The sequence below is a fragment of the Hemitrygon akajei genome, chromosome 25 (genome assembly GCF_048418815.1).
Source record: "Hemitrygon akajei chromosome 25, sHemAka1.3, whole genome shotgun sequence".
NCBI classification, from domain to species: domain Eukaryota; kingdom Metazoa; phylum Chordata; class Chondrichthyes; order Myliobatiformes; family Dasyatidae; genus Hemitrygon; species Hemitrygon akajei.
In genome coordinates, this window is record NC_133148.1 from 6,432,757 (window position 1) to 6,445,998 (window position 13,242).

Consider the following 13,242-nt stretch of genomic DNA (forward strand, 5'->3'; position numbering starts at 1 on the left):
ATGTTGTGCTGAACCGGCTAAAAACTAATCAAAAACACCCGAACACTCATCCCTCCTACCTACACCATGTCCATATCCCTCCATCTTCTTTACATCCATCTGCCTATCCAAACATCTCTTAAAAGCCTCTAATGTGTTTGCCTCCACCACCACACCAGGCATCCACCACTGTCTGAGTAAAAAACTTACCCCTCACTTCCTCTTTGAGCCTACTCCCCTTACCTTCAGTGTAAATCCTCTGGAATAGACATTTCTACTCTGGGAAACAGATACTCCCCGTCTACCCTATCCATGCCTCTCATAATATTATAAGCCTCTATCAGACCTCCCCTCAGCCTCCACCTCTCAGTTTGATTGCCACACGACCCGTTTATCCGGCCTTTCCTGCCCTCTAAACCAGGCAGCTTCCTGGTAAACCTCTGCTGAAACCTCTCCATTGCTGTTATGATCAAGTGTCACTCTGAGATCTTGCTGTGCTTTCCCATGATGCAACAGTGATGGCACCTTGTTGCCCAGCAAGCCCAGTGGGGCAGGAAACTTTGTTTCCTGCCAGAGTTGTTGTGCTTGGTGTATCACATCCAGGTGGGTGATGCCTGTGTTTCCTGGGGTGAGGGGCTGTGGACCTGAGTGGGGTGTGAGACTGGTCACAAGCTATATCACAGTTACCACACAGGTGTAAAACCAAACCTACAGTCCACCATTGAACCAAATGTCCCTCTTGCCAGGTGCTGGAGGGGAAACAGGTTCTGAGTAGAGAACCGGCCAGGCTAGTGTTGCCTTTCCTCTCCCCCACTTTGGCTAATGCCTTCCATTCTGGGATACCACAGGCTCAAGATTTTTCCTTCATTGTTCCAGGTCAATCGGGTGGATACTCCTGTCGCTGGTCGAAGCGCCCCAGAATTTCTGAAAGAGGTACATGTTAACCTGCTAAAATGCCCAATTCTGTTATCTGTTGTAAGAGATGTAAAGTCAAGGAAGTTTGTAGACGTGTGCACAAGTACCGTGAAGTACATGTCCAATGGAATACTTGCTTTCAGCAGGGTCACCGGTAGAAACAACACAAAGGATGTGAATTATACTAGATAGTGGAGTGGAGGCATTAGTACAAAATAAACACAAAGTACACTGCAGATGCTGGGGTCAAAGCAACACGCACAACACACTGGAGAAACTCAGCAGGTCAGGCAGCATCCATGGAAATGAGCAGTCAACGTTTCAGGATGAGACAAGTCCTGACGAAGGGTCTCAGTGCAAAATAAAACCAGTCAGATTCAAGCCGACGGTGGTGCAAGAGGTGATCTGTAGTGTTCTGTTGCTGAGCTAGGGTTACAGTTGTGCAGGTCATTTGAAGAGCCTATTGGCTGCAGGGAAGAAGCTGCTCCTGAGCCTGATGGTGTGGGTGTTGCCTTCTTGAAACTTGCTTCTGTGCCCTTGCCCTCTGGTAGTAGCAAGAAGAGGGCATGGCCCAGATAGTGGGGATCCTCCCCACCCTCTTGAGGCAACGCCTCCTGTAGGTGCTGTCAGTGGTGAGGAGGGCTAAGCCCGTGATGGACCAGGTAACGTCCATTGTTCTCCGCGATTCTTCAAACAGTTCATCTGTAGAAGTTAGTCAAACATTTGTAGAAGTTCCTTAAACTTCGAAGTGGAGAAGTGCTTGGCTGCATTTTTTGTGCGTACATCTGTGTGTTTGCTCCAGGATTAGCTATTTGAGATATTAATGCCATGGAAGGAGCCATGTAGTCATTACTGACTCCTAAGGACAGGATTCACTCCCTCTCCTGTTCCTGTATTTCTGCAACCTCTTTCCCTACATACTTGCACCCGTTAACTCCCTTCTGATTCATTTTGGGCTTTCAGCTGCTTGGGATGTGGGAGGGTACTGGAGCACTCAGAGAATCCCATGCGATCACAGGGAGAATTCCACACAGGGCCAGGATCAACCCTGGATTTCTGGAGCTGGGCAACAGTGGCTCTAAAGGCTGTGCCAGCATGTTGCCCAGGTCTGTGCCAGACGCAGGGACTGGTCTGTTTTTCTATGCCCAAGTGACATCTGGGGCTTCATTCTGGTTCCGACTGAAAGGACAGAAAACGTCTCCCTGGAGCCCAGGTTATCACAAAGCTTATCCTGCTTATTAGTCAGACATGTTATTAACAATCTCTCTTTCTCTCTTGCTGTTACAGAACCGCATCCTGAGTGCTCCAGAATTCATGGATTTCTTCAATTCAGGTTTGTGAGACTGTTCTCCAGCTAATAGAGTGACCGTGGCCCAATCATTAGCCAATAGCTTGAGTGACACAGTTCCCAGCTAATAGGATGTATGCTTGACCTGGTCATTGGCCAAGAGCATGCTTGGCATAATACTCAGCCAATAGTGTGAGCATGTGACACAGCCATTGTCCAATAGAGTAAGTGTGGGATTTGTTTCCCATATCGTAGTCTAAGCTAGTTCCTCCCCCCCCCCCCCCCCCCACTTTACTGGCCATTAGTGGAAATGATCAGTTCCCTGGCCAATAGCACAGGGGAGTGACTAGTTTCACAATTAATCATGTACAGGAAATGACCACCTAGATAGAAACATAGAAACCCTACAGCACAATACAGGCCCTTTGGCCCACAAAGCTGTGCCAAACATATCCCTACCTTAGAAATTACTAGGCTAACCCATAACCCTCTATTTTTCTAAGCTCCATGTACTTATCCAAAAGTCTCTTAAAAGACCCTATCGTATCCACCTCCACCACCTTTCCACATACTCACCACTCTCTGTATAAAACTTACCCCGACATCTCCTCTGTACCTACTCCCCAGCACCTTAAACCTGTGCCCTCTTGTGGCAACCATCTCAGCCCTGGGAAAAAGCCTCTGACTATCCACACGATCAATGCCTCTCAACACCTTGTACACCTCTATCAAGTCACCTCTCATCCTCTGTCGCTTCAAGGAGAAAAGGCCGAGTTCACTGAACCTATTCTCATAAGGTATGGTTCCCAATCCAGGCAACATCCTTGTACCCTTCCACATCCTTCCTGTAGTGAGGTGACCAGATATTTTCCTCCAGGAGACCCTGACTGATTTTTGAAATAATTCTATGCACACATGCAACTATGATTCTTCCAACAGTTTCCTGATCTGTCCATTGATTCGTGCAGCATGGAGACAGGCCCTTTGGCCCTTCTTGTCCATGCCAACCAAACGCTCATCTCAGCTTTTGCCGGCATCTGTCCCATATCCTTTCTTTTCCATGTACCTGTCCAACAGTCCTTTAAAAACCGTTCCTGTACCTGTCTCAAACACTTTCTCTGGTAGCTCACTCCTTATCACCACAGTTTTCCCCCTGAATGCAATGTGTAATGAACTGCATGAGCACGAGTTGTTCACTGTTCACTGTACCTGGGTACATGAGAGGACTGGACACGGATGTCATCCTAGCTACAGTGACGAGGATCTGTATCTCTGGCCAAGCTGTCCCATCACTGGCACAGTGTGGAAGGATGGCCATATATCCTGCCCACAGAATTCACAACAAAGATAATCCTACTGATACTGCTGAGCAGACTTGATGGGCCAAAACGGTGAAGAGTGTTGCCAACAGCATCACCAAGTGGTATCTACTTGTTATTACAAGTCCTGCCTGGCACGAGCTAAGTTTATTGCTGTGCACAAGTAGGGAGAGGTATGAGTACAGTGAAAATGTTCTTGTAGCAGCAATACAGACAATATGAGTATTGTGTTCAGTTCTGGTTGCCTCATTACAGGAAGGATGTGGAAGGGTGCAGAAGAGATTTACAAGGATGTTGCCTGGATTGGGAAGCATGCCTTATAAGAACAGGTTCAGTGAACTTGGCCTTTTCTCCTTGAAGCGACGGAGGATGAGAGGTGACTGGTGAAGAACAGATTTACCAGGATGCTGCCTGGATTAGAGAGCATGGTTTATGAGGAAAGGATGAGCTTTTCTCTTTGGAGTGAAGGAGGATGAGAGGTGACTGATAGAGGTCTATAAGATGATAAGAAACACAGACATAGTGGGCAGCCAGTGCCTTTTCCCAGGGTGGCAATGACTAATACAAGAGGACATACTTTTAGGTGACTGGGGGAAAGTATCGGGGCAATGTCAGAGGTAGATTTTGCACAGAGAGTGGTGAGTGAATGAATGGAGCACACTGCCAGGGATGGTGTTGGTGTGAACAGGCAGAGGAGAGGGTAGGTTCCGGTAAGTTTTGTTTTGTTCGTTTAGAGTAGAGAGAATGCCAGGCAGGATGTTGGAATGCTCCTCTTGCAGGATGTGGGAAGTCAGGGAGACCTCCGGTGTCCTGGACAACGACACCTGCAAGAAGTGCATCCAGCTGCAGCTCCTAACAAACTGCGTTAGGGAACTGGAGCAGGAGCTGGATGACCTCCGAATCATTCAGGAAAATAAAGTAGTTTCAGGGAGGTATTTATGCCAAAGGAGCAGCGCACAGGTAATTGGGCTACCATCAGGCGAGGGAAGGGGAAAGGGCAGGCAGAGCAGGGATCCCCTGTGGCCATTCCCCTCAACAACAAGTATACCGATTTGGATGCTGTTGGGGGGGGGATGACTTACCTGGGACAAGCTGCAGCAGCCAGTTTTCTGGCACTGAGTATGGTTCTGCTGTGCAGAAGGGAGGGGGGAGGAAGAGGAGAGCAGTAGTGATAGGGGACTTGATAGTTAGAGGTACAGACAGGAGGTTCTGTGGTTGTGACAGAGACTCCGGATGGTTTGTTGCCTCCCGGGTGCCAGGGTCAGGGATGTCTCTGATCGCGTGCACGGCATTCTGAAGTGGGAGGGTGAGCAGCCAGATGTCATGGTACACATCGGTACCAATGACATAGGAAGAAAGAGTGAGGAGGTCCTGAAGAGTGAGTATAGAGACCTTGGTAGGAAGTTAAAAAGCAGGACCTCGAGGGTGGTAATCTCAGGATTGCTACCTGTGCCACGTGCCAGTGAGGGTAAGAATAGGATGCTCTGGAGGATGAACGTGGCTGAGGAACTGGTGTAGGGGGCAGGGTTTCAGATTTCAGGATCATTGGGACCTCCTCTGGGGCAGGTAGGACCTGTACAAGAGAGACGGGTTACACCTGAACTACAGGGGGAACAATATCCTTGCAGGGAGGTTTGTTTGTGCTATCGGGGTGGGGGGAATTAAACTAGATTTGCAGGGGGAAGGGAACCAGAGTGCCAGAGTAGATAGTGGAGCGGGGGTGAAAATAAATTATGTTAAAGGTCCCGCATGGGAGGTTAGTTAGGAATATTCAGTCACTAGGTATACATGGTGAGGTAGTAAATTGGATTAGACATTGGCCCAATGGGAGAAGTCAGAGAGTGGTAGTGGACGATTGTTTCTCTGAGTGGAGGCCTCTGACTAGTGGTGTGCCACAGGGATCAGTGCTGGGTCCATTGTTATTTGTCATCTATATCAATGATCTGGAAGATAATGTGGTAAATTGGATTTGCAAATTTGCTAATGATACAAAGATTGGAGGTGTAGTGGACAGTGAGGAAAGTTTCCAAAGCTTGCAGAGGGATCTGGACCAGCTGGAAAAAAGGGCTGAGAAATGGTAGATGGAGTTTAATACAGACCAGTGTGAGGTATTGCACTTTGGAAGGAAAAACCAAGGTAGAACATACAAGGTAAATGGTAGGGCACTAAGGAGTGCAGTAGAACAGAGGGACCTAGCAATACAGATACAAAATTCCCTAAAAGTGGTGTCACAGGTAGATAGGGTAGTAAAGAGAGCTTTTGGTACATTGGCCTTTATAAATCAAAGTATTGAGTATAAGAGTTGGAATGTTATGGTGAGGTTGTATAAGGCATTGGTGAGACTGAATTTGGAGTACTGTGTGCAGTTTTGGTCACCGAATTACAGGAAGGATATTAATAAGGTTGAAAGAATGCAGAGAAGGTTTACAAGGTTGTTGCTGGGTCTTGAGAAACTGAGTTACAGAGAAAGGTTGAATAACCATATAACCATATAACAATTACAGCATGGAAACAGATCATCTCGGCCCTTCTAGTCCATGCCGATGCTTACACTCACCTAGTCCCACTGGCCTGCACTCAGCCCATAATCCTCCATTCCTTTCCTATCCATATACCTATCCAATTTTACTTTAAATGACAATACCGAACCTGCCTCTACCACTTCTACTGGAAGCTCATTCCACAAAATAGGTTAGGACTTTATTCCCTGGAGCGTAGAAGAATGAGGGGAGATTTGATAGAGGTATATAAAATTATAATGGGTATAGATAGAGTGAATGCAAGCAGGCTTTTTCCACTAAGGCTAAGGGAGAAAAAAAACAGAGGACATGGGTTAAGGGTGAAGGGGAAAAGTTTAAAGGGAACATTGGGGGGGGGGGCTTCTTCACACAGAGAGTGGTGGGAGTGTGGAATGAGCTGCCAGATGATGTTGTAAATGCGGGCTCACTTTTAACATTTAAGAAAAACTTGGACAGGTACATGGATGAGAGGTGTATGGAGGGATATGGCCCAGCTGCAGCTCAGTGGGACTAGGCAGAAAAATGGTTCGGCTCAGCCAAGAAGGGCCAAAAGGCCTGTTACTGTGCTGTAATGTTCTATGGTTCTATAGGCACATGGATAAAAGAGAAACTAAGGGCTAAGTAGGAAGAAAGGTTAGATAGATACTTTATTCATCCCCATGGGGAAATTCAACTTTTTTCCAATGTCCCATACACTTGTTGTAGCAAAACTAATTACATACAATACTTAACTCAGTAAAAAAAAATATGATATGCATCTAAATCACCATCTCAAAAAGCATTAATAATAGCTTTAAAAAGTTCTTAAGTCCTGGCGGTAGAATTGTAAAGCCTAATGGCATTGGGGAGTATTGACCTCTTCATCCTGTCTGAGGAGCATTGCATCAATAGTAACCTGTCGCTGAAACTGCTTCTCTGTCTCTGGATGGTGCTATGTAGAGGATGTTCAGAGTTATCCATAATTGACCGTAGCCTACTCAGCGCCCTTCGCTCAGCTACCGATGTTAAACTCTCCAGTACTTTGCCCACGACAGAGCCCGCCTTCCTTACCAGCTTATTAAGACGTGAGGCATCCCTCTTCTTAATGCTTCCTCCCCAACACGCCACCACAAAGAAGAGGGCGCTCTCCACAACTGACCTATAGAACATCTTCAGCATCTCACTACAGACATTGAATGACGCCAACCTTCTTAGGAAGTACATTCGACTCTGTGCCTTCCTGCACAAGGCATCTGTGTTGGCAGTCCAGTCTAGCTTCTCGTCTAACTGTACTCCCAGATACTTGTAGGTCTTAACCTGCTCCACACATTCTCCATTAATGATCACTGGCTCCATATGAGGCCTAGATCTCCTAAAGTCCACCACCATCTCCTTGGTCTTGGTGATATTGAGACACAGGTAGATTGACCTTGGAGTAGCATTGTGAGTCAAAGGGCCTGTACTGTTCTGTGTTCTAATGCACAGAACATAACTTATGAGTGAACACGACATCGGTGCAAACAAGGCACATCCAGAAACACGTCCATGGGGGTGTCAGAGGTAGCCGATGGTTTTCTGATGTTAGGATTGTTCAGAACCTGATGGTTGAAGGAAAGTAACTGTTCCTGAAGCTGGTAGTGTGGGACTTCAACCTCATATACCTCCTGCCCACAAGAGGGCTAAGCCCAAATGGTGGGACCCCTGATGACAGATGCCACCTTCTTGAGGTAGTGTTTCCTGTAGATACTGTCAGTGATGGAGATGCTGTACCCATGATGGACTGGGATGTGTCCATTGCACTCTGCAGCTTCTCGTATTCATGTGTGTTGGAACTGCTGTAGTAGGTCATGATGCAACTAGTCAAGATACCTCCTACAATGTATCTGTAAAGTTTGTTACAGTGTTTGGTGAAATGCTGAACTCCTGTAGCAACCACTCCCTCTGTGAATCCCTCCCCACCACTCCTTACCATATCCTGACAACTTAAGCCTGTAAAAACACCAGGCGTAAAACTCAACCCTACATCTCCTCCCTCATTACCACCTAAACTACCCTCTGGGTGAGGCAAGCATTGCCCCGCACCTCCTGAACCCTCACCTGCTCCCGATGTGGCCTCTCCCATGTCAGCGAGACCCTAGTGTGGACTGGGCAATTGTTCGGTGGAACTTCTGTGCTCTGTCCTCAGTTGCCATCCCGATCTCCCAGATACCGGTTGCTTCAACTCCCCTTCCCATTCCCACACCTCTTCCACTACCAGAATGAAGCTAGAGGAGGAGCAGCTCTTGTTCCACTTGAAAAAAAAGATTAGCATTATACGAGGGATGATTGATAAGTTTGTGGCCTAAGGTAGAAGGAGTCAATTTTAGAAAGCCTAGCACATTTATTTTTCAACATAGTCCCTTCCTACATGTACAAACTTAGTCCAGCGGTCGTGGAGCTTACGGATCCCTTCTTTGTAGAAGTGGTCCACGGCAGGGGTGATGGATAAGTTTGTGGCCTAAGGTAGAAGATGAGCTATACAGCTCTCGTTAATAACTCATCTCCTTCTACCTTAGGCCATGAACTTATCAATCACCTCATGCTGTGGACCACTTCTCGAGGTCCAAGATGCTAACTTCTACAAAGAAGGGATCCGTATGCTCCACGACCGCTGGACTAAGTGTGTAAATGTAGGAAAAATAAATGTGCTAGGTTTTCTAAAATTGACTCCAATGCCACAAACTTATCAATCACCCCTCGTGCATCATACACACATCACATCATACAGTGAAAAGTGGCAAGAGGCCTTCGTGTCCGCTCAAACCAAATCAGCGAGGATTATGTTTGGTAAGCTTCCGGTGCCAACATTGCATGCCTACAACTCACTGACCCTAACTGTACGGCTTTGAACTGTGGGAGAAAACCAGAGCACTCAGATGAAACCCATGTGATCATGGGAAGAACATTCAAACTCCTTACAGACAGCGGCAGGAATTGAATTCCAATCTTACCGTCGGTGCTGTAAGTGTTGGCCAAACCGTTACACAACCATGCTACCCACTTGGAGAGTCTACAATCCAATGGTATTCCAATTAGCTCAGATATCAGATTAGAGTGCACCAGAGTGCAATGTTCAATTGAAGCTCACAGTGTAAACAGTGCCCATGAAAATATATTCAACAATAAATACAACCACAGGCATAAATCAGCAGAATGGTGTGAAGATTATTGTGCAGTTTCAAACTGTCAGACAAAAAGAAAGAGTAAAGTGTCCATATATTGATACCTGGAATTATGATGTTGTAGCTATTAGTGAAACATGGTTGCAGGAAGGGTGTGATTGGCAACTAAATATTCCTGGATTTAGTTGCTTCAGGAGTGATAGAGTAGGAGGGGCCAGAGGAGGAAGTGTTGCATTGCTTGTCCGAGAAAATCTTATGGCGGTGCTTTGGAAGGATAGATTAGAGAGCTCCTCTAGGGAGGCTATTTGGGTGGAATTGAGGAATGGGAAAGGTGTAGTAACACTGATAGGAGTGTATTATAGGCCACCTAATGGGGAGCGTGAGTTGGAAGAGCAAATGTGTAAGGAGATAGCAAATATTTGTAGTAAACACAAAGTGGTGATTGTGGGAGATTTTAATTTTCCACACATAGATTGGGAAGCTCATTCTGTAAAAGGGCTGGATGGTTTAGAGTTTGTGAAATGTGTGCAGGATAGTTTTTTGCAACAATACATAGAAGTACCGACTAGAGATGGGGCAGTGTTGGATCTCCTGTTAGGGAATGCGATAGGTCAGCTGACAGATGTATGTGTTGGGGAGCACTTCGGGTCCAGTGATCACAATAGCATTAGCTTCAATATAATTATGGAGAAGGACAGGACTGGACCTAGAGTTGAGATTTTTGATTGGAGAAAGGCTAACTTTGAGGAGATGCGCAGGGATTTAGAGAGAGTGGATTGGGTCAAGTTGTTTTATGGGAAGGATGTAATAGAGAAATGGAGGTCATTTAAGGGTGAAATTATGAGGGTACAGAATCTTTTTGTTCCTGTTCGGTTGAAAGGAAAGGTTAAAGGTTTGAAAGCGCCATGGTTTTCAAGGGATATTAGAAACTTGGTTCGAAAAAAGAGGGATGTCTACAATAGATATAGGCAGCATGGAGTAAAGGAATTGCTCGAGGAATATAAAGAATGTAAAAGGAAACTTAAGAAAGAGATTAGAAAAGCTAAAAGAAGTTACGAGTTTGGTTTGGCAAATAAGGTGGAAGTAAATCCGAAAGGCTTCTACAGTTATATTAAAAGCAAGAGGATAGTGAGGGATAAAATTGGTCCCTTAGAGAATCAGGGTGGTCAGCTATGTGTGGAGCCGAGGGAGATGGGAGAGATTTTGAACGATTTCTTCTCTTCGGTATTCACTAAGGAGAAGGATATTGAATGGTGTAAGGTGTGGGAAACAAGTAAGGAAGTTATGGAACCTATGACAATTAAAGAGGTGGAAGTACTGGCGCTTTTAAGAAATTTAAAAGTGGATAAATCTCCGGGTCCTGACCGGATATTCCCCAGGACCTTGAGGGAAGTTTGTGTAGAGATAGCAGGAACTCTGACGGAGATCTTTCAGATGTCATTAGAAACGGGGATTGTGCCGGAGGATTGGCATATTGCTCATGTGGTTCCATTGTTTAAAAAGGGTTCTAGAAGTAAGCCTGGCAATTATAGACCTGTCAGTTTGACATCAGTGGTGGGTAAATTAATGGAAAGTATTCTTAGAGATAGTATTTATAATTATCTGGCTGGACAGGATCTGATTAGGAGTAGCCAGCATGGATTTGTGCGTGCAAGGTCATGTTTGACAAACCTTATTGAATTTTTTGAAGTAGTTACGAGGAATGTTGATGAGGGTAAGGCAGTGGATGTAGTCTATATGGACTTCAGCAAGGCCTTTGACAAAGTTCCACATGGAAGGTTAGTTAAGAAGGTTCAGTCGTTAGGTATTAATGCTGGAGTAATAAAATGGATTCAACAGTGGCTAGATGGGAGATGCCAGAGAGTAGTGGTGGATAATTGTTTATCGGGATGGAGGCCAGTGACTAGCGGGGTGCCTCAGGGATCTGTTTTGGGCCCAATGTTGTTTGTAATATACATAAATGATCTGGATGATGGGGTGGTAAATTGGATTAGTAAGTATGCTGATGATACTAAGGTAGGAGGTGTTGTGGATAATGAGGTGGGTTTTCAAAGCTTGCAGGGAGATTTATGCCGGTTAGAAGAATGGGCTGAACGTTGGCAGATGGAGTTTAATGCTGAGAAGTGTGAGGTTCTACATTTTGGCAGGAATAATCCAAATAGAACATACAGGGTAAATGGTAGGGCATTGAGGAATGCAGTGGAACAGAGAGATCTAGGAATAACAGTGCATAGTTCCCTGAAGGTGGAGTCTCATGTAGATAGGGTGGTGAAGAAGGCTTTTGGAACGCTGGCCTTTATAAATCAGAGCATTGAGTACAGAAGTTGGGATGTAATGTTAAAATTGTACAAGGCATTGGTAAGGCCAAATTTGGAATATTGTGTACAGTTCTGGTCACCGAATTATAGGAAAGATATCAATAAATTAGAGAGAGTGCAGAGACGATTTACTAGGATGTTACCTGGGTTTCAGCACTTAAGTTACAGAGAAAGGTTGAACAAGTTAGGTCTCTATTCATTGGAGCGTAGAAGGTTGAGGGGGGATTTGATCGAGGTATTTAAAATGTTGAGAGGGATAGATAGAGTTGACGTGAATAGGCTGTTTCCATTGAGAGTAGGGGAGATTCAAACGAGAGGACATGATTTGAGAGTTAGGGGGCAAAAGTTTAAGGGAAACACGAGGGGGTATTTCTTTACTCAGAGAGTGATAGCTGTGTGGAATGAGCTTCCTGTAGAAGTAGTAGAGGCCAGTTCAGTTGTGTCATTTAAGGTAAAATTGGATAGGTATATGGACAGGAAAGGAGTGGAGGGTTATGGGCTGAGTGCGGGTAGGTGGGACTAGGTGAGATTAAGAGTTCAGCACGGACTAGGAGGGCCGGAATGGCCTGTTTCCGTGCTGTGATTGTTATATGGTTATGGTTATATGGTTTAATGAAGCAACAGAGAATCCAAAAACATAGCAGCACCACCAGGAAGAGATGTGAAAGAAGGGTTTGGTTTGTTTATTATCACATATGCCAAGATAGAGTGAAAAGCTTATCATGCATACCGTTCAAGCAGATCAAATCGTTCCACAGTGCATTGAGATAGAATAAAGGAAAACAATAACAATGCAGAATAAAGTGTAAAAGATCCCAAAAAGTACATGCAGGTAAACGATGAACTGGATTGTTCCGGGGTTAGAAGTCGTTGTTGAAACTGCTTCTCTAGGCTTTTATGCTCCTGTATAAACAGAAAATAGAAGAGAGATGAAGGAATCCAATCTGTTTTCCATTTCTTATCTAGTTCCACATCACCTTCCTTACTAGATCCCAGTGTCTGTAGTCCCTCCCGTGTTCAGATCATCTTCCAATCTCTGTATCTCGGCCACTCCCCCCAGATGCTGTGCCTGAATGGCTGAGTTAGTTACTCCTGTACCTTGTGTGTGTTGTTCCTCTAGCTGTTTGTCTCATGGATTCAACATGGAAATTATTTGGGACGTTGCAGTAGCCTAGTGGTTAGTATGGCACTATTACATCTCAGGGTGTCAGAGTTTAGAGTTCAATTTTGACATCGTCTCTAAGCAAGTTTGTATGTCTTTCCCATGAAATGCATGGGTTTTCTCCAGGTGCTCTCGCTTCCTCCCACAGTCCAGAAACGTACCGGTGGGGAGGTTAATTGGTCATTGTAAATTGTCCTGTGATTAGCCTAGGGTTAAATTGGGGGGGTGGGGTCCAAGGGCCTGTTCTAGGCTGTATCTGTAAATAATAAAATAAATACACATTACACACCACCCTCAGACGGGAATGTTTCACTGGAGCTTCGTGGTCACGGGCACTAGCTCTGGGGGAGGCCCTTTAACAGTGGCTCAAGAAGACCGACCACCCGCATCGCAAAGGATAGGTAATAAAGTTCAAAGTTCAAAGTAAATGTATTATCAAAGTATGTATGCGTCACCACTAGCAACCCTGAGATTCATTTTCTTGCAGGCATTCACAGTAAAAGCAGAGTCTATGAAAAATGACGCACAAAACAAAGATGGGCAATCAACCTATGAACAAAAGACAATAAATTGTGTAAATACAAAAAAACACAATCACTTCA

General features: G+C 45.2%; 1 protein-coding gene across 1 annotated transcript in view; it reads left to right on the plus strand.

Annotated features, from left to right (window-relative positions):
• Positions 1-13,242, plus strand: part of LOC140716342 (calpain-8-like) — a 190,420-nt gene that overhangs the window by 162,698 nt on the left and 14,480 nt on the right. The window contains exons 14-15 of the mRNA XM_073028983.1: positions 856-912; positions 2,182-2,227. Coding sequence (XP_072885084.1) covers positions 856-912; positions 2,182-2,227 — 103 coding nt within the window. The remainder of the gene's footprint in view (positions 1-855; positions 913-2,181; positions 2,228-13,242) is intronic.